General features: G+C 48.1%; 1 protein-coding gene across 1 annotated transcript in view; it reads right to left on the bottom strand.

Moving 5' to 3' along the window:
- The window catches only part of CACNG3 (calcium voltage-gated channel auxiliary subunit gamma 3), an 84,363-nt gene that overhangs the window by 5,747 nt on the left and 55,086 nt on the right, over positions 1–23,530 (bottom strand). The window contains exons 2-3 of the mRNA XM_032396195.1: positions 5,861–5,944; positions 928–1,068 (exon numbers count right to left, since the gene is read on the bottom strand). Of these exons, the coding sequence (XP_032252086.1) occupies positions 928–1,068; positions 5,861–5,944 (225 nt within the window). The remainder of the gene's footprint in view (positions 1–927; positions 1,069–5,860; positions 5,945–23,530) is intronic.

Here is a 23,530-nt window from a genome sequence, read left to right as displayed (position 1 = left end):
ATGAGGTGTGTGGAGGAGGATCAGAGATGGAGGGAGGAGAGAGAAGGCAGTGCATGGGACCCCTTCCTGAACTAAGATTGTCTCTCATCCCTCTTGCCACATTCTGGTCAGGCCAGCTATTGATTATGAGGTCTTCCCGGAGAGCATCCAGGCTGCTGGCTTTTTACCTTATTCCCAGGGACGCCTTGAACAATATGAGGATCTGAGCCCTTGGAACGCTGTGACGTATCTCAAAGGGCCAGAGACATATGTGAACATATCCAAGTGAAGAGAAAGTTGGACCCCATTAAAAATACACTTAGCCAGTCTTTCAGGCCACACATTACATACACCTGACCCCTATGTGCAAGCATAGACAGTTGACCCTTGAACAATAGTTAGGGGTGCTGACCCCCCACACAGTCAAAAATCTGGGTTTAACTTTTGACTTCCCAAAAACTTAACCGCTAATTGCTTCCTGTTGACCGGAAGCCTTACCAGGCACAATTAACACATACTTTGTATGTCATATGTCTTCTATACTGTATTCATACAAGAAAGTAAGCTAGAGAAAAGAAAATGTCATTAAGAAGAGGGGAAAATACATTTACACTACCGTACGGATTTGTTGAAAAATCCCTGTGTAAGTGGACCCTCGCGGTTCAAACCCCTGTCTTTCCAGGGTCACACACGCTCTCTTACTAACCAGCCTCTCTCTCCCTCTGAGCTGACCCTGCCCCCCATCTCCTCTTGCCTTTCCATTACAGCTTCCCGGCGTGTCAGCATCTTTGGTTCTCATGAAAGTCTCTGGCTCCTCATTCTTAACACAAGTCGAGCATTTTCTCGCCCTTTCCCTGCACGGAACCCCAAATAGCACTGCTTTGTCCTCATGGCCCCGGCTTGGGTGGGGTGTCTGGGAGGATCTCTGGGCTGGGGCCAGATGCTCACCTGCAGAAACGAAAAAGATGCCCGCGCTGAGGATGACATTGTGTCTGCTTCGGTGGAACTCGCTGGCTGCCACGCAGAGCCCGCCAAAGAACAGCAACGTGACGCTGAGGATGGGGAAGACACTGGAGGCCCTCACGGCCCCTGCGGAGACAAGAGGAGACGGTTCCACCTGCATCCCAGCCAGCCCCAGGCTCCACCCACCCCGGGCATGCGGTGCTCAAGGGGAAAACAGCACACGAGCAGGACAGAGCCGGCATCTAACATGGGCATGAGACCAGTAATGTCGCTCAGGGCCCTGTGCTTGCGGCTAAGGCTCTGCAGTCACCGTCCTGAAATTCTTAATCATTTTGTCTTTGAATTGCGTGTGTGTGTGTGTGTGTGTGTGTGTGTGTGTGTGTGTGTTTAGGTGGGTTCCACACTCAGTGTGGAGTCCAACGCGGGGCTTGAACTCATGACCCTGAGATCAAGACCTGAGATGATATCAAGAGTTGGACGGTCAACCACGCAGGCGCCCCTTGCATTATGTTTTAGAAGTGAAGTCTGATGGGCCGATGGAGCGTGCAGTGGGGGGCTTGGAGCCTTGATTCACAGGGGAATCCCACCATCTGTCAGCTCTCCACCTCCCTACTCCCCTGGGATGGGACCTTAGTGCCCCTTCTCCTGCCCCAACCAGTGATCACTGCAGCCTTCCTTCCTGGTGGGGGCTGGGCATGGACTAAAGAAGAATCAGGGTTAGGTGCAAGCCCCAGGCACTTGCAAAGCTATGAATTCACCTATTATCTCTGTGGCCCCGCTCCCCACCCCCGGCCCTGGCGGTAGTGTGACATGAAATAGCAAATGAAAGACACCGTGACAGATCGAGAGAGAGAGAGAGAGAACAGAAGAAAAGAAAAAGCTTTTTTTGCCGGTGTTTTGAATGAGGAGCCTGGGATTTTCATTTGCATTGGACCCTGCCAATTATGTTGCTGGCCCTGCATCCAGAGAACCCCATCAGATCACATGCTGTTCACCAAAATGCAAAATCTTTCCCAGGACACACCTACATTTGGACGGCACCGGGTCTGGTGATCCTCACTTAATACCCTCTCAGTCACTGAAGGAACAAATGAGTTTATTTATTCATTTAACAATGTTACTGCGCACCTACTAAATGCACGTGTGCTGTGTTGGGTCCTGGGGTCCCTAAGGTTCTGGGGGAGGGGTTCTATGGTGGGGGACCCAGTATTCACCCAACCAGTATAAGGGTATTTCCTGCTATGTCCAGACCAGAATATACCAGTTGAACAAATTCCATGTTCATTAGTGTACAAAAGAACTAGGGTCCCTGGCCTCATGTGGCTCCCAAGCCAGTCAAGTTGACAGGTAGGAAGAGCAGCATAATCTGCAGGACACAGTGCAAAATGAAAATGCAAGGCCTCTTGTTCCAAAATCATGAAAAATGTCAAGATAATGACAGGAGAGCACTGAACACTGTGGGGCTCTTGGAAGGGGCGAGCTGTTGTGGCCGCAAGGGCTGTGGAAGCCAGACTTGAGCTGACCACGGCTGGGGCCGGGGTGGTAGGCTGGAGGTGGTGAGAAGTTGTGGGACTCAGGATATATTTCTAAGGTAAAGCCACCAGAATTGGCAGTGGGCAGTGGGAGACAGAGGAGCTGAGGCCCATGTCTGGTGCTCGGCCACTGAGCCCCTGGTGCCACCCAGAATGCCATGGGGCACGAGCAGGTGTAGAGTGGGGTTGGCGTGGCAGGAAGGGTCCCGAGTTCATTTTTGGCCTTGGGAATTTCAAAGCTGAAAGTTCAAGGCTTTCAAGCCCCGTATTCATGGTGACCCAACTCCTGCTGTTTCTATTCGCTACTGCACGAAGGTGCTTATGTGCCTACTGCCAAGCTCTTTTTGCAACGTTAGGACTGGTGTTTTATTTGGTCTCATGGAAAAAGTTTTCTGAAAGTTTGGTAGCTGATTTAGCCAACAGGGTTGCCTGGGAGGGGGGATGGAAAAATGGGGTGAGAGTCTGAGGGCACACGGGGGTGATGTTCTCTTAATGAGAAGAAAATGAAAGAGTCCTTGCTTTTGCTTAAAGACGGCCACCCCAAATCACCCAGTGTTGGGATCTGGGCAGACTTGGGGCCTGATAACAGTGTCCCTCCCATCCTTCTGCTTCCATGGTCAAGTTTTGGGAAAGGCTGGACCCCCTGCTTCCTTTAGTCCCCAGGTTGAGGGGTATCCCTGAGGAGGGGCTCTGGGGTCCTAGGTGGGTGGGCACATGAGCCCGACTGTGGGCATAGCTTATTTATAACTTCTCGATATTTACACATATGACCTATGGGTTTCCATTTAGACCCTCAGCCCAGGGCCCCACAAATATCAGGGGTTGACCTGCCTCCCGTGTTTTCAAGCGAACTAGAACGTGAACAAACCTTTAAAGCGTTCATTTGCATTGTGTATTGACAGGAATTGCTCGAATATTCAATGTGATGAGTTCAATCGATTAAAAGAGTAGTTAAAAAATTTTTTTTTGTAAAGTATAATTATGCCCAAAGGAAATAATTACGGACGTTTGACGCTATTGAACTGCGTTGGTTATAAAAGTGCAAATTTGAAATGGGTGGCTATGAGATGTGCGAAGTTGGCTGCAGTAACCCCGTGGCAACCAGCTGGTGGCCAGACCCCACTTTTTAGCCCACAGATGAAATACGTGGTTGCAGGTGTCTGCCTCAGGACATTTGCTTCTGCCATTTTTGCTGAGTTGGTGTGATCCACTCTACTTTCATTTTAACACAGTGGACACATGGTGGCTTCAGAACAAAAAGGTTTTACTGTCTTCCCCCCTCCCTCCGTCCTCCTTCCTCCCTGCCTTCCTTCCTTTACTGTTTCTCCTCCCCAAACTATCTGGGGGTAAGTTGAGGTCTTAGGGGTGGGGAGAGCAGTTTGTTGCAGTGTAATTCTACCATGGGCATCAGAGCAGGACCTGGCCAAGTCCAGGGCTATATTATGGGGAGTCTCTCGTCCATAGGACACGTGGGCTAGTGAACCTTATGCTCTATGGTGAAGCTGTAACCTTCCCCGACAGCACTCGAGAACGAGGAAACAGCAGAAAAATCAACGTGCTGAGTCCCAGTCCCACTACGGTGTGGCCACAACAGGAACTGGCAGCTTACACATTGGAGGGGTCTGGAGAGCCCTGGGGGAACATGCCCCTGGCTCTGTGTGGTGGGGTGGGGGATTCCAAAGTCCCTTGCAGGACATCTGTGTGCTCGTAAAGGCCTCCCCTGAACCTTAGCCTGGGTCTGAGGCTAATGATGAAGTATGAGCGGACCGTGGGATGGGGGCGAGGACCTCACCTTCCCAGACGGGAGCAAAGTATTTTGTCAGAAATGCAATCCACCTCTGGGAAGAACTGAAAATCAGTTTTGGGAGCTGTGAAATAGAAATTATAGCTCGTGTTCCACCTCCAACGGGGCAAACGTCACAGTGTTTCATTAAAGCAGGGAAGAAAAACAAAGAAAAATGATGGGCACTCAGTAAAACCCCACTGGAGATGACTTTAAAGCTGTTCTTCAGAGGAGGTCCAAGTACAAAGCTACATCTCTAAATATGCCCTGTGTTCCCCGTACCAAATTTTTCTGAGTTGCTGGCACAAATCCTAGTAGGCATTTGGGTAAATCCTAGTAGTTGCATAAGGACTGGAAAAAGAGAAACGGTATATTTAGGTTTTAAAAATCAGCTTAAAACTGACTTTCCTAATTGACCCTGCTATAATAACTATATAACTAACATTGTTATATGATTCAGAGCTCATACATCTGCAGACTTAACAGGTGTGAGCAGGGCTACAAATGGTTCTAATTTTAAAATCACTCTTCTTGAGCTACAAGTTATCAACATAATCTGAATAGGACAATTTCTTGAAGTTTTTATTTATAATAGCAGTTAAAAACAAAAAAGGGCAAACCTTACATTTAACATTCCCTAATAATAAATTAGTCAATGCCTTTGAAATTCCCCTTTGAGTGAACTTGACACGCATTCTTGTTGAAGAAGTTACATTTAGATTACATGAAATGTCAAAGTCCCTCCGTGCCTGGATCAGTGTCAGGTGCATATCTGCAGCTGGACTTCGCTATTGGTTGTCCCGCGAAACAAAAAAGGGCTAGCTATATTCCTTCATTGACGCCATGTTGGGCCCTGGGCTGAGCGTAATGGCATGAGCTTATTTAATTTTCACGAGCCTGTCACATAGATGACATTATCATCTCCATTTCTGACTTGATAAGGATAGTTGGGAGATGGAAAGGTAAAGCAGTGTACCCAGGTTTAACCCAGCCAGTAGAGAGTCAGACAGGGCATAAAAGGCCAGTTCTAACCAGAACCCAGAGCCCTCACGCTAAGCCCCCACGCTCTGCTGCCCCCCATGTGCTGCATTTGTGACAGTACCATGTCATATCCAGGTTACCAACCTTGGGCCAATCCCAGGAAGACGCTGGCCCTGCCCCAATAGGACCGAAACCGCAGAGAGGAGAATTTGGGTTTGCATTTAATCTCCCAGGGTTTGCCTCTTAGGACCGTGCCCATTAACACCTAACCCATTAACACCTCACCCATTAGCACCTCAACTCAGCTCTCTTGGGAAGGTGAAAACTTGTTTCCAATTGAAGAAAATTCCTTAGATTTTCTCCTAAGCAGACTAAAAAGAACCTTTCAGTTTTGACTCACCTACTTTTCCCTACTCACCTACTTCTATGTCTAGTTCATTGACATTAAAGAGACTTAGATATCAGAATCACTTGAATGTCTCTGTCCAGTAGCAAAGGTCCCTGGAAGCTCCTTTGAAAGTATCCATTTCCAGGGGTGGGTATTGAGGAGCCTCAGCAGCAGCTGGGTGACTGCAGGCCACCCCCACCCCCTCTAGGGGAGACCCCAGAAGTGGGAACTCACGCAGGAGATACTCCGCTGTGTCTTGTTCATAGTCAGCATCTTCGGGGAAGTGATCGATTTTCTTGCACACTCCTCGGAAAGCCCCTGTGGAAACAAATGTGGGTCTGAGCTGGGGGGAGGAGCCAGAGACCTTAGGGTGAGCCTGGGTCCTCACCCCCACCGTGAAGATACTTCCCTGGTTGTTGCGGGCTGTGTGTACCTTGGCCCATCAGTACCTGTCCTAGGGCACAAAAGTAGAGAAGAGAAGAAAAAAAAAAAAAGAAGAAGCAGCAGAAAACTTCAGTTCCTAGAAAATTGGCTTCCTAGATTTTGCATGATGTTGAGATCTATAAAGAAGAAAGAAGAAGCGGAAAACTTCACTTCCTAGAAAATCGGCTTCCTGGGGCGCCTGAGTGGCTCAGTTGGTTAACCGTCTGCCTTCAGCTCAGGTCATGATCTTGGGGTCCTGGGATCGAACCCCGCATTGGGCTCCCTGCCCAGTGGGGAGTCTGCTTCTCCCTCTCCCTCTGCTGCTCCCCCTGCTTGTGTGCTCTTTCTCTCTCTCTCTCTGTCAAATAAATAAATAAAACCTTTTTTTTAAAAAAAAAAGGAAAACTGGCTTCCTAGATTTTGCATGATGTTGGGATCTATAAGGAAGAGCAAATAGCTATGGAACACAATCATTCATTATGAGGACTGTCTTGCCTTATCTATTCTAGCCCCCCCACCCCCTGCAATTGGTGAGGGAAAAAAGGAGGAAATGGATTTTCTATGTATTAATTTTCCATTTTACAGATGAGGAAACTGGGCATAAGGATTTTGCTTGAGCTCACACAGCTCCAATCAAGATCTGCTGACTCCCAGGTGTCAATTCCCCCGGGCATGGGTTCAGGAGTAGCCCGCTGTCCCTGATCCTACTCATATCTGACACAGGACTGTCCCCTCGCCCTGGTCACACCCGGCTGTGCTCTGCGGTGTGGCCCATGCCTTCGGGAGGCACAAAATGCACAGGTGCATCTTGGGGAAGCTGCCAACATTTGCTTCCTTTTCTTCCTTCAATATCAGTTGGACTTAAATCATTCTGGGTTTTTGATAATCCTTGTGATCCTTGTGGGTGTTTGTTAACTAGCCAATTAACCGATCTCTGGGGCAGCTAATGGCTCTGCCAGTTCTTATAAATGACAACAATTTCAGAACTCCTCACTATAACACAGCATGGAATTATGCATCATTGTTCCTGGCCCGGCCTGAGAACATGGTGTGGAGGGGGGGGGGGCAGGGTGGCGTCGCGGACAGCAGATCAGAAGGACAGCATATCTGGCCTTGTATTTCAGCGAGCTACCGTAAGGATGAGATAATTTTTGCAAAACTCTAGGTGTGTTGTGATAGCGGCCAGCACTTATTAAATGCTTCCAGTGGGCCAAGAACAGAGCTGAAATCTTACATCCCTTCTCTCATTTACTCTTGTCCACCACCCTGGGAGGTATGGGCTATTAATACTGACATGTGAATGTAACCCAGATCACAGAAAAGATTGAGGTGTCACAGCTGGAAAGGAGAAGAATCGATATCTGAACCCAAGCTTCAAAGCCTGTGGTTTTCACTGTTGCACTATGGATGGTAGTCATTATTCTGTCAATAATTATCTTATAATAATGAGTGCCATGCATTTAACCCCTGCTCTAAGGAGGCCCCAAGCCAGAGGCATTTCCCAATAAATGTGATGCTGTATGTAAAGCATCCCCTTGGTTCTGATTCTCTGCTCACCAGGCAAAGAATGGACTCAGCACCAGCAAGAGGAGTCCTGGAGAGAAGTCTTGTAGACTCCAGGATATTCTTGGAAGGAACACAAAGTCATAACTTCCTCCCTGATATGAAAAAAAAAGGCCCTCATTTTTTTTCTTGTTTAGATTTTAGAGTCCCATTCACATACTCCTCTTAGTTTATAAACCCCACTCACTTCCAGTGAGCTGGATAAGAAATCAGAACAAGTCACACACGCTGAGCCCATACCACGTACCTGGTGCCATCCTAAGCCCTGTACGTGTTTTATCCTCTTTAGCTCTCAAAACAGCCGTATGAGGTACCTGGTATTATGATCCCTTTTGACAGGTGAGGAAACAGGCTCAGTGAAGGGACACAGCTATAAGGGGCAGGCTCAGATGGAAGTCTGCCCTACTCTGACTTCCATCTGAGACTGCCCTACTCCAAAGCCAAAGTTCTTAACCACTATTGTGAGTTGTACTCTCTTCCAGCAAAGTCCTTTGCCAGGCGGCTTTTAGATAATTTTGTGGTCCATCCGCAGCTCTTGATTGTGGCAATGAACGGGACCAATGGTTTTTCTATCAACCATGGTTTTTCCATAATCTACATTGGGGGCTAACGAGCAGGGCAAAGGCGGTGGTTGTGGGCCCAACTATTGTTAGTTGTTTGACATACACCACAAAGGCTTTCTTTTTCTTTCTTATTTCTTGCTTTTTTAAGATTTTATTTATTTATTTGAGAGAAAGAGAGAGAGAGAGCGTGTGCGTGAGCACACAAGACTGGGAGTGGGGGAGGGCAGAGGGAGAAGGAGAAGCAGACTCCCCTGCTGAGCAGGGAGCCCGATCCCTAGACCTATGCCAGGACCCTGAGATCATGACCTGAGTCGAAGGCAGACTCTTAACCGACTGAGCCACCCAGGCGCCCCCACCAAGGCGTTCATGGGAAGAAAAGGTTCAGCTGAAGATGAAAACCACCAAGACAGACCAGTCAGAACCACATGGGAATGAGGAGCCACATACACGCCGCAGCTGCTTGTGACAAGGGCCTTCCCCAAGGTGGTTTAGGGCAGTTGGATCCTAGAGCTTAGAGCCGCAAACACCGGAAGCTCCTGGAGAAACAGTCACCAGTATTTAGGGTCTAAAGCAGCCTACCACCTGTTCTTGAACAGCCCCTGGGCTAAGAATGGTTTCTGCATATTTAGATGGCTGGAAAAAAAGCAAAAGAAGAATATTGTGTCACGAAATGCACAAAACGATAGGAAATACAAATTTCAGCATCTGTAAACAAGATTGTATTGAAACACAACCGTGCCCCTTTGTTGATGGCTTCCACCCAAAATGGCAGAAACTGCAAAGCCAAAAATATTTGCTATCTGGCCGAGGAAAATTTTGCTGATCCGTGGTCTATACCGTGTACCATGAGGTAGCATGAAAGAGGGTGTTTGGGGCTTCAGGGGGGCTGGAGGACATCATCCAGGCTGGTTCTTCTAAAGGACATAACGTCTAGGGCAAATCTGGGTCATGGAATGTTTTGTTTGGCGTTTTGGCTTGTTCTATTTTTTTTTTTTTTTTTTTTACCTGCAGTATTTTAGTGCCTATTTTGTTGTATTTTTTTTTTTTTAATTCAATATGCTGCTGCAATTTAAAATTCAGGATCTGCCACATGAAAGCCTCATTTGCAGCTTCTCTTTAAAAAAATGGGGAGCTCTGTCCCACATTTCCACTCGTAAAACAGTCCTCTCCAGCTGGGTATCTGCAGCCCCCTGTAGGCCCCCGGGGACGAACTTTCCAGCTGACCAAATTCCCCACCTGGCCTTACGGTGCTTGAGGTACCCATGGCGAATGACCTCCCTAAATCTCAGTTTCTTCTATAGAATGATGATAGTAATAATAACAACATTGTGGAATTATCAGGAAAATTAACTGAGGTTATAAGAGTAGACAGAGCGTTGGCCGGTAAACCACTTAGGACAGCTCTTAGCGCATAGTAAGAACTCAATAAATTCTAGCTATTACTACCATTGGTTTGGGTAGGTATTTTAGGACCAGACGAGACACATTGGTGCCATGATGAGATTTAAAAAAGCAATATAAAACGAAAGGGAATCAAGAATTTCCCCGAGGAAGACTCCATGCTGAAGACGACGCTGCTGGCACCACAAGTCATACACTCATCAAAAAGTGAACTTGGCCATTCACACAAGGAGCATATCACCAGCTCCCAGAAATAACCACTATTTAGCATTTCTGTATATTTCCTTCCAGACTTCCCCCCCCATGCTTTCACACACAAATGGTTTTATAAAATTGAGATCATGCTGTTCTTCTCACTTACATTTTCTCAGGAGTATTTCCCCATCTCAGTAAATCTAAGAAAAATAGGATGGGGTTGGACTTGTCCATGAACTGCAAAGGATGGAACCAAGAGAGATGTTGAAAACATAGACCCTGCAAAGATGAAGTCAGGACATGGGGACAAGCACTGTCCCAGCCCAGGTTAAGCCAAGGCCCTGGGGCAGAGAGAAGCAGAACCCGGGAATGTGGTCAACCAGGAGGAGGATCAGTGGGGGTTGGTCTGGGTGCAGATCCGGTGGTTACAGGGGAGAGGCCATGGGAAGGCAGGGTGGGGCAGGTGTGAGAGTTAGGCTGTGAGAACACACAGACCCTGGGACTGTGAGACCCCGGGACCCCAGGAAGAGGTCTGGAATGGAAGATAGAGCCAGGGCAGAGTTCCTGACATGTTGAAGTGAATACATTGCAGAGACTCATTTTCTGATGAAAACAAGCCTCATCTTGTGCAGAAAAGATTATGCCAATGGTTCATCTCTGGCTCAGACAATGAAAGAACACATCTTTCATAAGAAGAAGGGGACTTCCTTTCAACCAAAAATCCTTCTAAAAGGCCAGACTGTAGAGGGGCACTGGGTGTCTCAGTTGGTTAAGCATCCAGCTTAGGTCGTGGGATCGAGCCCTGTGTTGGGCTCCACACTCAGCATGGTGTCTGCTTGATACTTTCTCTCTCTCTCCCTCTGCCCCTCCTGCTCCTGCTCTCTCTCTCTCTCTCTTAAATCAATAAATAAATCTTTAAATAAAAATAAAATAAAAGATCAGACCCTAGAAATATTCCCATTAAAATCAAGAAGAAGACAAAATGCCCACCATTGCCTCTCTTATTTACCATGGTTCTAGAAGTTCTGGTGCAAGAAGAAATAAAACAGAATTAAGAGTAACAAACAATAGAAAAAAATAGGACAAAATTATCATTTTTTTTCCAGGTGAGAAAATAGTCTACTTGCAAAATCTCAAGGCAATTTGCTGGACAAAATATTAGAATGAATGAAAGAGCTCAGTCAGGTGGCTTCTTCCAAGGTACTAAACCACACAAGGAAGCGATGATAATTAAGTCATTGTGGTACTGACATTTAAAAATTATATTGATTAGAATATTTTTCAATGCAGAGAAATATCACAGGGAAAATAAGAAGCAGTCCCTTATCCCATGTTCCTATAATCCCTGTTAAATTAAAAGAATAGAGGTGTTCATAGTTGGAAAATTCGAACAGTATATATAGAAAGGCATAAGATTGAAAGTAAAAGCATTTCCCTCATCCCCGAAAATTCGCTCACCGGATAACTTGGTAGGGTGATTTCTGTTAACTGAATGTTGAGTGAATCATGCCTACACTGAGATCTGAAGGGCAGTTAAAAGTTCGTCAGAGTGAGGGAGGTAGAGAGCGATAGCATGAGCATTGTTGAGTGGGAGAGGAAAAGTCATTCGGGAACTCAGAGTAACTCGGAGTAACTTAGAGCATCAGCGGTGGTTGGTCTGGGAGGCAGATCCAGTGGTTCCAGGGGAGAGGTGGTTAAACAGTGAGAACTGAGGTAGGACAGGTATGGTATGAGCTGTGAAGGTTGGTTGGTTCAAACTTTGCCCTTCCCTTCTCTCTCCCTCCCTCCCTAGGAATTCACTAGTGGCCAAGGCAGAAGATTCTGGGCCTCAGAACTTACATTCTCATTGGGGAGAGAGTCTGCAGACTCATAAAGAGATGAACAAGATCCCAGTGCTTTGAAGGCAATGGAGCAGGAGGAGGTGATTGTGATCATGCATGGGGTGGGGGCAGACGGTGAGCCATTTGGGGCAGGGTGGTAGTGTGTGGGGGGGATGTTTGGGCTCTGACCTGCATAAAGAGAAGGAGCCAGTCATGCGAAGAGCCAGGGAAAGGACTTTCCAGGCAGAGGTTGCTGCAAGTGCACAGGCTCTGAGGTGGGAAGGAGCTTGTTAGTTTGAGGAACAGAAGGGAGGCCAGCGGGGCGAACGAGGGCCTATGGTGGAAGATTTACCGGGTCACACTGTAGAGAGAACAAGCCTAGACCACCTGCTATGCCAAGTTTGGGCAAGAGCCAGATAGAGCTTTTCTGGGTCATCTAAAGACAGTTCTGCTTAAGTGTTTTTGGCCTTAAGTCCGGAAATTCTGGATCCAGAGCAGACAGATGGGGTGGGGGGGGGGGGTTGAGGCATTATTTCACTTCCCCGACCTTCTCAAGATTGCAGTCCTGAAAGGAGACCCTTCGGAGTGGCTGCTGTCCCCTGATGTCCTTCCTCCAACATTAGCAGAACCTCTAGACGGTCTTCCTGGAGGGTCCCTCCACATCCGCCTCCTCTGGACTGGGAATACCCCACACTGGTGGTCTTGGGGCAGACTTCGGTGGCAGTGGCCCCCCCCCAACCTAATAAAGGGACATCACTTCTGAGTAGTCTCTGGACAGTTACCATGGGCTCAGAGTGAGGGTGGACACATCTAAGCAGCCCACCCAGCCCAGTGGCAGTGCCCAGCACCTGCTCCAGCCTGGAAACCCTGCCATCCAGTGCCTGGACCTTGGCACCCATCTCAGCCATCAGCCCAGCTGGGGCAACCAAATTTCAAGCTCCCAAAGTCTAGCTCGGAGCTCAAAACCAAGGCCAACTAGAGACCAGAGCTCTGGGTCCAGAGACAGAGGTCTTTGGTTAGGCCCCCATCGTGATGACTTGGCCTCAAGGAATCGGGAAAGAATGAACGTCAGGTTCGTTTATGCACCGTGAATACTTAAGAAAGCAAAAGTGACCGCCTGACTGTAAGCATGTTTGGGTTCTTGGTATAACAGCAGATCTCTATTACAGAAGAGAAGAATACCTTAAAACATGGTTTTCAACATGGGCTGCACATTGGAATTACTGGGGTGGATGCTGGAAAACACAGAGATTCCTACTTAATCCATCTGGGCACCTGGAGTTTTCCAAGCTCCCTGGATGAGTCTAACTGTCCAGTGGAGGCTGAGAACCATTGCCTGCCAGGTGAGTCCCCTCGAAAGGAAGGGACCTTTATTTCATAGTAAGTGATGAGGTTGGAAGACATGCTTCCACCTTTATCTTGAAAATGAAATGATCGCTTATGAGAACATGTTTATTTTGTCTTATCTTTTCTAATGACACACTGGGGCGAACAAAAAAGTAAGCTGTGTTGATTTTCGCTGGAAGGGAACATAATTTTTTCTGATGAAATCACATGAGAGTCCGATATGAAATCCTTCACTTTCTCAGCTGGGTTGTAAAGTTTTACTTTCACAGCCAGATCATAAAGTAGGTCCTTTTTTGCAAAAAAATATTTGAGCACATCATCATTCTCTCAAGAGCTTCTCTTAATCCTTTGATATTCAAATCACTGGATGTGCCTAACACATCATCTTTCTTGTTGGTTTTTTTTCTTCTTGCATTGCTACCGGGTGTCCCTCTGGCCGGCTTGCGGGGGCCCACGGCTGGCATAGCACGTCACTCCTCACGTCCATTACCACGAAGCCCTGTGTATTTTGCTAGATATGCAATCTCACTTTGCAATCGTTTTGCCTCTATTTGCATCGGATTGTCCCATGTTGATAAGAGCTAGCAACCAGAGAGAGGCTGCCGACAAAGACTCCGAATTGCGGGGTATGAAATGGGGTGGGGGCTGTGGGATGGGGCTGGGAGGGTGTTTCCGTTGTGCCTGGTTTTATAAGTCATCAAGCCATTAATGCAAATATTCATATTAAGATGGCGTTTGCTTGCTTGTCCATGCAACCTAGCACGTGTGGGGCTTTGGGTGATGAATTCCTGGATAATGGGGACCCTGAGCTAATAGGTCTGAGGAAGATGAAGCACGTGGGGTATAGCAATTATGGCTCGCTGCTTCTAATAAGAGAACCACAGGAGTGAGTGAGTTCGGCAGGAAGAAACATCCTCTTTTGATGCTACTGAGCTGCGGCTGGGGAACATCCCGATTCACTCTTTTGTTCAACAGATGTCTACGGAGGTGCCTGCTTTGCATTAAGCTCTGTCATGGGCACTTGGGGTTTATCGGTGAACTAGATAGACTAGGTTCTGGATCTCAAGGCTGTTGTATATATATATTTTGAAAGATTTTATTTATTTATTTGTTTGAGAGAGAGAGAGAGAGAGAGAGTGGGGGGGCACGGGGCGGGGGAGAAGGAGAGGGAGAGAATCTCAAGCAGATTCCCCGATGAGTGTGGAGCCTGATGCGGAGCTCGATTCCACGACCTTGAGATCATGACCTGAGCCAAAATCAAGAGTCAGATGCGTACCCGACTGAGCCCACCAGGGGGCCCCAAGGCTGTTATATTCTAATGGGGAAAGACCTACAGTGAATGAATAATAAATGAAACAAAACTTTCTGCAAAAAGGAAAAGGTCATTTCAACTAGTGTTGAGTGCCGTGAAAATAATAAACCCTGGAGGGAGTCACTCGGGGAGGAGCAATCACGAGGTTGGGTGGACAGGGAAAGCCTCTCTGACAAGGTGGCCTGAGTGACAAGATGAAGCCAACCATGGGGAGATTTGAGAGAAGAGCTTTCTAGGAAGAGGGCATCACATATGCAAAGGCCCCGGGGAAGGATAATGCTTAGTGTGTTTCCGGAACCAAGAGAGATGAGTAGGGAGACAGCAGGTGCGCGAAGGAGTCAGACGATGCTTTAAAAAGCTGAGAAACACAATATAGTTTTAAAAGATCTCTTTGGATGCCAGGGGCTTGCAGAGGAGCAGGGATGGAGTGTGCCTTCAGAGGAATCATTGAAAGCCACCGTGAACCCTTTGAAGTAGCTGGCAATTGGGGGTGGAAAGACAAGCCAGCCAGGGTCTTCCCACATCTGCCCAGAGAGAGATGCCTGCTTGATGGAGAGAATGTCCTGCCTTGGAACCAAGTACGGGAAATTTAGCCAGGAGCAAGGGACTGTGGGTGCCACCTGTCCTTCTTGGCACCCAGCGGATAGGCCTGCTTTCTTTCTGAAGAGCCTGGTGTTGGGCACTTTGATCAGCCCATTGGGTGGGTTTGGGGTAAAATGCTTTCCCTGGTCCTTAATTATTTGGCTAATTGCAGGTCCCACTGGATCACCAGGCTCGCCCAAAGCTCAGGTCCTAGCCAGTCCCGGAGCCCAGAGCCCGGAGCCCCACCCGTCCTGGCCAAGATGGTTCTGGTCTACACCTGTCCTCTGGCTCTCCTTTGCAGCCTGGCACCCAACATAGCACCTGGAACTGCATAGGCTCTGGAGCGGGATTAGCCAATTAGGCATGTACTTGGGGTACCAGCAAAACAGGGGTAGAGAGAGAAAGAGAATGAGAACTGGAAATTATTTGATATTTGACTTTTACAAGAGCATTAAAATAGCATGGAAAAAAGTGTGTTGATCTTCCTTATTGAATAGCTTAGTATTTTTTTTTATTTTTATCTATGAGGCTGGGGTGGTCACCATAATCACTTATGTGCTTCTGCAAGTCTTCCTAATCCTGCCTTGGTGGGCACTCACGGGAGGCGAGAACTCATGCTGTTTCCGCACCACAGAGGCGACCGTGGTCGTGGCAGGGGCTTTGGGGAGAGGCCTGCAGCCCCTTCATCACTGCTGCTTTTAGGTGGTGACAGGTCTCCTCCAGAGGTGCCTGGAAAAGTGCCTGGATTCATCTGTGTAAGAATCAACTGGGCCCTTGTTAAAAAAAAAAAAAAAGAAAGCGCATTCCTGCGCCCCTTACAGGAGGCATTAGTACCAGTCTGAGAACCCATGCTTCTTAGCAGGCACCTCTCAGATTTGAATGCACATCAGAGTCTGAGAGCCACCGTCTGTAGCCAGGTGGACACACTGTCATCGTCACACACACGAAGGACTCGGCCTTGATTTGAGACCTTGGCTGGAGGACAAGCAAGGGGGTTTGGGAGCTTGGGGGGGCTCATGGACAGCGATTCCCTCTTACCAGATCTGAGGTTGGAAATATATGAGATTTGTTTGAGGTCTTCCAGCAAGTGAGAACCACATGGCCCTGAGTCCCTAACACCCGCTGTGAGCTCAGAGCAGGCCTGTCCTTTGGACACGGTCACGTTCACTGGTGTCAGTCGACTTTGGCATCGTTCCCAAACGCAGCTCCACACACGGTCACGGAGACACACTGACACTTGAGGGACATTCAGTGTGCAACTTCCAACCTATCCCTCATGACCACACCCCTCCGTTTGCTCTCTAAGTTCTGTTTGTAACATGTAAATTGCACAATTACAAGATAACATGTGGAGGTGTGGGGTTCAAAAGGTTGTCTTTAATTTAATTAATTTAATTTATTTTTTTTTAAGATTTTATTTATTTATTTGAGAGAGAGAGAGAGAGAGCACAGCAGGGAGGAGAGGGAGAGGGAGAAGCAGGCTCCCCGCTGAGCAAGGAGCCTTATGTGGGACTTAATCCCATGACCCTGAGACCATGACCAGCCAAAGGCAGACGTTTAATTGACTGAGCCACGCAGGCGCCCCTGTTTTTATTTTTAATAGACTATTTTTAGAGCAGTTTTAGGTTCATAGCAAAATTGAGCAACAGGTACAGAGATTCCCCATATCCTTCTGGCCCACACACGCACAGTCTCCCCTGCTGTCCATGTCCCTCACCAGAGTGGTACCTCTGTCACGATCGATGAACCTACCGCAACACATCATCATCACTCGAAGTCTATAGCTTAATGAGGGTTTACTCTCAGTGTTGTACACCCTATGGATGGGACAAACATACGTATCCACTGTGACCCAAAGTGATTTCACTGCCCTAAAAATCCTCTGTGCTCCACCTACTCATCCCCGCATACCCCCAACCCCTGGAGACCACTGTTCTTTTGACTGTAGTTTTGCCCTTTTCCGGAATGTCAGAGAGTGGGAATTATCCAGTATGTAGTCTTTTCAGATGGGCTTCTTTCCCTTAACAATATGCATTTAAGGTTCCTCCATGTCCTCTCATAGCTAGATAGCTCATTTCTTTCTAGTGCTGAATAATCCTCCCTTGTCTGGAGGTAACCCCGGTGTATTTATCCATTCACTTACTGAAGGGCATCTTGGTTGTTTCCAGGTTTTGGCCATTATGAATTGAAGCTGCTGTAAATATACGTGTGCAAGTTGTTGTGTGGACATAAAGACTAAGGAGTATCTGGGTAAATACCAGGGTGTGTAACTGCTGGGTCACATGGTAGGAGTCAATTTAGTTTGGAAGGAATTGCCAAACTGTTTTCCAAAGTGGCTGTTCTGTTTTGCTTTCCCACCAGCAATGAATGAGTTTCTGTCGCTCCATGTCCTCACCAGCGTTTGGGTGCTGCCACTGTCCTGGATTTTGGCCATTCTAATAGGTGTGTCGAGGTATCTTGTTGCTTTAATTTTCATTGCCTGATGACATTTGATGTGGAGCTACCTTTCATACACTTATCTGACATCTGGATATCTTCTTTGACGATGTACCTGTTATGGTCTTTGTTTATTTCTTAATCAGGTTATGTTCTTATATTTGAGTTTGAAACTTCTTTGTATATTTTGGCTAACAATCCTTTATCAGGGGCGCCTGGGTGGCTCAGTCGGTTAAGCATCTGCCTTTGGCTCAGGTCATGATCTCGGGGTCCTGGGATCAAGCCCCATGTCGGGCTCCCTGCTCAGCAGGGAGTCTGCTTCTCCCTCTGCCCATGCCCCCCCCAATAGTCTCTCTCTCTCTCTCTCAAATAAATAAATACAATCTTAAAAAAAACCCAATCCTTTATCAGATGTGTCTTTTGCAAACATTTTCTCCTAGCCCGTGGCTTGTCTTCTCATTTTCTTCACACTGTCTTTCCAAAAGTTTATTTTTTAATGCTGATTTGGCACATTCTTAATTAAAAAACGATAATTCAGAAGAGTTTTTTTTTTTTTTTTTAAGAAGTGGCATCTCTTAACTCTTGAGAGAGCTGGGCTCAGACTTCTGCCCCTACAAACTCTGTAAACATGTTGCAAGATCAAACCCACAACACTGGAACTATGTTTAGTCTATACCGAAAGTCACGTTTTTTGACATTTTGTGCCATTCTGACTCAGCTAAATGGAGGAAAAGGAGAGGGAGCCTGCTGGATCTGTTTCCTGCTACTCTGGACTGCTCATTTCAACCTTCACTGGTCAGCTCTGCCCAGTGCTAACAGGTTTGCTCCCAAGCAAATCCATCCCAGGCCCTGACATTTATCCAGCATCTTTTACTCTCTTCTATTCATTAAGTATGGGCGGTTGCCATGGCAACCATTAACTGCACCTGACATCCAGGAATAGTTCTGGCATTTTGAGCAAACACCACACTGGGATTTAGTTCTGCAAGGTAACCTTGCAACCTGTGTGGACATCGTGGTTTCTCCCCTGCATCTGAGCTTCACTCCAGGCTCCTCGCCTGGCTCAGGGCCCGGGGCAGGAGAAAGAAGGCGGATCTCCCTTTCGAGATTCTCCATTCCCCTGCCCACTCACCCACCAGAGACTTTTTGAGCTGCAATATGATGGAGGTGTGGCGGGGTGTCTCTGGGTGGGGTGTGTAAGGGCAGCAGCGTGTGTGATGGGGTAGGGGTGCAGGTGGAGGGGCATCTGGGGCTAGCTGAGGTGGATGCAAATGTATTCCAGAAAAGCAGAGAATGGAAAGGGGTGTGAGGTGCCCGGGTGTGGATGTGACTATAGATGCACATGCTGACGAGGGTGTGCGCTCTTGTGTGTGGTGTGTGCGTGCTTATGTTGCGCTTGGAATGAAACCGTGCGCTTAGAGTAGAACCCGTTGGACCTTCTCTCCTCTCTGCCATACCGCCTTGTACGCCTCACACCTCCCCCTCTCGCTGTCCTCTAGATCTGCCATTCTCAGACCGTCATATGTGCGTGACTAGCCTGGGCACCCCAGGAGAAGGCAGGTTCTGAACCTGTAGGTCCGGGGGAGGGCCTGAGCCTCTGCCCCTTCTGGGATTTCTAACCGGCTCCTGGGCGCTGCTGATGCTGCTGGTCTGGGGACCACACTTTGAGTGGCCAGGCCCGGCTCTCTCTCTCAGAGTCACCCCAGAAACTCTTAAGTAGCACTGGTGCCCAGAACCCCCCCACGGAGCTGCATCCAAGCTTCCAGATGCGGGCCCAGTGGTTTTTTTTAAAAGATTTTATTTATTTGACAGAGAGAGACACAGCGAGAGAGGGAACACAAGCAGGGGGAGAGGGAGAAGCAGGCTTCCTGCGGAGCAGGGAGCCCGATGCGGGGCTCGATCCCAGGACCCTCGGGGATCATGACCTGAGCTGAAGGCAGACGCTTAACGACTGCGCCACCCAGGCGCCCCATGGGGGGCCCAGTGTTTTTGAGAGGCCCCACCAGGCGATTCAAATGTGCAGGGGATTGAGAACCTCGGCTCTTGCTCTGCTGGTCTCCTTACTGTTCCTCTAACACGCATTTTTTGTCTGTGAGGTGTTTGCATTTGCTGGCTGTCTGCCTGACCACACAGACAAGGTGGTTTCGGGTGGGATAATGGTAAAAGTCATGCTTCTATGTGATCTGGCCCTTGGCCCACTGCAGCTCCTTCTACCCACACTCCTCTTGCATGGCTTTCTTTTCTCACCTGCCTCAGGGTCTTTGCACCTCTTCTCTGTCTGCCCTCGACATCCTTCTTCTATCCATTCTCCATTTGATTAATTCCTACTCGTTCTTAAGATCTTACCATAAGCATGGCCTCAGGCTGATGCCATCTAATTACCTGCTTCCACTGCACTCCACGCTTTTCTTTGGGGTGGGCATATTATAAATAAATAATTATGGGCTTAATTACAGGTCTGCCTATTCTCTGCTACTATAAATTCCAAGAGCGTCTCTCCATCTTGCTTCCTGCTGTTTTCACAGTGCCTGCCACACAGTAGGTCATCAAATAAACAAATAGGTAAATGAACAGGTGAGTATTGAGTATTTCCTCCAAATCTGGATTCTTCTCAAAGTTTCTTGTGCTGAGACCCTCCTTTTATTCCAGAGCCTTTGAAAGTCTGGGCCCTCCGCTTACCTCTTTCCCTTCTTCCCTCTCCCAGGACTGTGGCTTTTTTTTTTTTTTTTTAAAGAGGATGCTCAGGCTCACAGCACATCCACCATGCCCCTTTCCTGTCCCCTGGGTGTGGCCAGCGAGCCTCAGGCCTGGAGCCTACCATCAGGAGTCATTAGCTAGGCGGGTTCAGGACCAGGGGGCCGTGGGGAGAGAGCACGGAGTGTCCCTGTCTGATGGTCAGGGAGGCTGAAGTCACTAGTCAGTACCAGCACTCTGGAGGGGGTGTCTGTTCTCACTGCCTGAGATGTATCCATTCTCCTGTCTGCTAAAGGGCACCCTGATTCCACTGTGGGGAACCACGTCTTTCAATGCCGCCTGTGTGCGTGGCCGGGAGCAGCCGGAACCCCGCGATCAGCTCGGGGGTGGGCATGCGATTCAGTCATTACTCGTGTCCCAAATTTGCTTGGCTGCTGTGGTTGGCTGAAGGCAGGACACGTGACCTAGATTTGGCCAATCAGCAAGTTCCACTTCCTTGACCAGAGTGATCGAGTCAGGGATGGGCATGTGACCTGGTTGGTTTGGGGCGGGTTGTCCTGGAGGCTTGCCTAGGGCTGTTGAGAAACATGTTCTTTCCCATTGGGTTGCTAAGGTAGGAGGCTGGAGCTGGAGCTGCCAAGGGCTTCCTCTTGGAGAGGGCAAGCTTGACGGTGAATCCAGGGCAAGCTTGACGGTGAATCCAAGGCAAGAACGTAGAGCTGAGAGGTGTTGGAAGTCTGAATCTTGACATCATTTGGACCCCTGGATCCAGCTGTGCCTGAAGTCAGTTAATCCTTGGGTGTTTCAGTTACAGAAGCCAGCAGCTTTGGCTGCTTATGATCATTTGAGATGGGTTTCTGTCATTTGCAATTGAGAGTTTTCACAAATTTGTGATCACCTTTTTGGGACCGTTGTTTCTATTATACATCAAATGCTAACTATGTAACTAATGATAACAATAATAATGAAATGAAAAAATAATCATGAATGAAAGGACAATAATGAAATGAAAAAATAATAATAATGAAAGATTTTGTTATGTGCCAAGCCCAGTTCTAAGAACTTTAGATCTAACTTTTTAATTAATTAATTAATTATTTTTAAGGAGGCTCCATGCCCAGCCTGGAGCCCATTGCGGGGCTTGAACTCAGAACCCTGAGATCAAGACCTGAGCTGAGACCATGAGTCAGATGCTTAACTAACTGAGCCACCCAGGCACACCTAGATCTTACCCTTTTAGATAGGTATTATTATTATATACTCATTTTATTGATGAAGAAACTGAATCATGGAGAAATAAGTAACTTGCCCAAAATGACAGATCCAATCTGTGGCTGACTCAGGATTCAAACCCAGAATCTGATTCCAGAGTCCCGCATTTCCTGCTATCCTGCCATGGCCTCTCTCTCCCCTCCACTTCCTGTACTAAGTGTTTGATACACGTTCTCCTGTTTCCTCCTCACACCACTTGAAAGAGAGCAGCTCTTGTTATGACTTTATTACAAATGTATAAATTGAGGGCACCTGGGTGGCTGGGTCGGTTAAGCATCTGCCTGCAGCTCAGGTCATGATCCCAGGGTCTTGGGATCGAGTCCTGCATTGGGCTCCCTGCTCAGTAGGGAGTCTGCTTCTCTCTCAGTTGCTCCCCCTGCTTGTGCTCTCTCTCTCTCTCTCTCTCTCTCAAAAAAAAAAATAATAATAATTAAAATCTTAAAAAAAACACAAATGTATAAATTGAAGTTCAGAGAGGTTATGTATCTTGCCCAATTAACACAGCCTATGAGAAGCAGATTCCCAGCTTACATGTAGGTCCTTCTACTCCAGTATCTGAGTGCTCCCTCGTGACTAACTTAAGAAGGGGCTCAGGAACCAGGCTCTCCCAGACCCTAATTCCTCCATAGGGTCTTCTCCGGGTGTGAGGGTTCTCAGCCATGCCACAGCCTCAGCCTGTACCCAGCACGGACCCTTTTCTTTCATTAAGTAAGTGTCTCATCCTTAGGAATCCAGAGCTGCTCTTCCTTTTACTCTGTAAGTTTTTCTTATTTATGTCCTTCTCAAACATTTCTTGCATAAATGAATGAGTGTGCCTCCTGCTGCAAGGACCAGGTTGGCCATCAGCAGCTACCAAATTTCAGCAGTTACTGATACATCTAAGACGTGAAGCTGATTCAGGTACAGCAGGATCCAGGGTCTCAAAGAAGTTCATCAGGATTTGATCTCTCATCACTCCTCTGTGGTTTCAACTTCCAGCAACTGTCTGAAAAGCTACCCATTGAAAAGAGCCAGTGGACTTCAGAGCAAAACAGATCTGTCTCCCAGTCCTACTGGCTTTGCCCCAAACCTGCACTGAAAACCCAACAACTCAAATGACCCTTCCTGGTCTTGGTGTCCATGTTTGTGAAATGCAGATCCCTTGCCTTAACCCTTCCTACTTCACAGGCTTGCTCTGGGAATCAAATGAAGTGATGAGAGCAGGCAGCTTGCAGACTATGGGTCGCTGATCCCGGCACAGAAGCTGTGCTGAGCGTCATCCCTCAGAGCAGAGCTGTGTACTGCACTGTGTCTCCAGTGTGCGGAGGAATGAAGCAGGGCAAGGGATGTGGTGGACGACTAGTCTCCTATACTAACAGGTGCTCTCCAACGCTTATTGTTATCATCCTTTGCTTTGCCCCAGGGATGGAGAATATCTCAGCAGATGATGATGGCCACAAGATGACCCAGACCAGATGCACCCACACCTCCTGGCCCTGAGAGCTTAGGTGCCCTTCAGGGAAAAGGATTGGCTGTGATGAAACGCCTCTCCCCTCCTCCAATGGAACAGGGCTTGTAAGAGAAATTCATTCACTCATGTCACTCAGTGAATAGCTTTAAGCCACCTACCTACTGGGTGGCAGGCACCATTCTAGGCCTGGTGACCGCTGTGACATGACCCAGAGAGCACCCTGGGACCTTTTGGGGGGAGGAGCGGGAGGACAGCTAAACACATGATTTCAGACAGTTGTCAGAGCTATGAAGCATTTAAAGCAGGATGAGGGGCTTGGGGTGCCAATCTGGGAGGGTGTCTCTCAGGGAGATGTGTGGCTCGAGGGTTGAATGGGGAAGGAGCCAGCTCCATTCCAAATCAGGGTCAAGTGCATTCAGGCAGGGGAAGAGGAAGCACCGGGGCCACGCCCTGGGAGTGAGTTGGGGCCCTGAGAGACAGAGAGGACCCAATAGGGAGCAAGAAGGAGGAGGAGGAGGAGAAGAGCAAGGGCTTGTGGAGCATGGAATGACAGTGAGGTCTTATTCCAAAGGCGGGGGGGCTCGGAGAGGAATGTTAAGCAGGAGAGTGATACCACCTGATTCAGACTTTTTCAATGACCCTCAGGCTGCCTGCTGGGTGGAGAATGGTCCCAAGGGGAGAGAGGGAGGGGGTGTGAAATCAGGGGCAGCTGGGGCCACCCAGTCCTTGGTGACAGCAATGCCCCCCGGTGGTGTTCTGGGGGAAACAGTTCAGGAGGTGGGAGAAGCTAACTGGCTGATTGGTTAATCCCGTATTTTGAAGGCAGAGCTGGTAAGATTTGGGGTG

Source organism: Phoca vitulina, unplaced genomic scaffold, assembly GCF_004348235.1.
Source record: "Phoca vitulina isolate PV1807 unplaced genomic scaffold, GSC_HSeal_1.0 scaffold90, whole genome shotgun sequence".
NCBI classification, from domain to species: domain Eukaryota; kingdom Metazoa; phylum Chordata; class Mammalia; order Carnivora; family Phocidae; genus Phoca; species Phoca vitulina.
The sequence above is the reverse complement of the archived record's forward strand: the minus strand, read 5'-3'. Positions and strand labels throughout refer to the sequence as shown.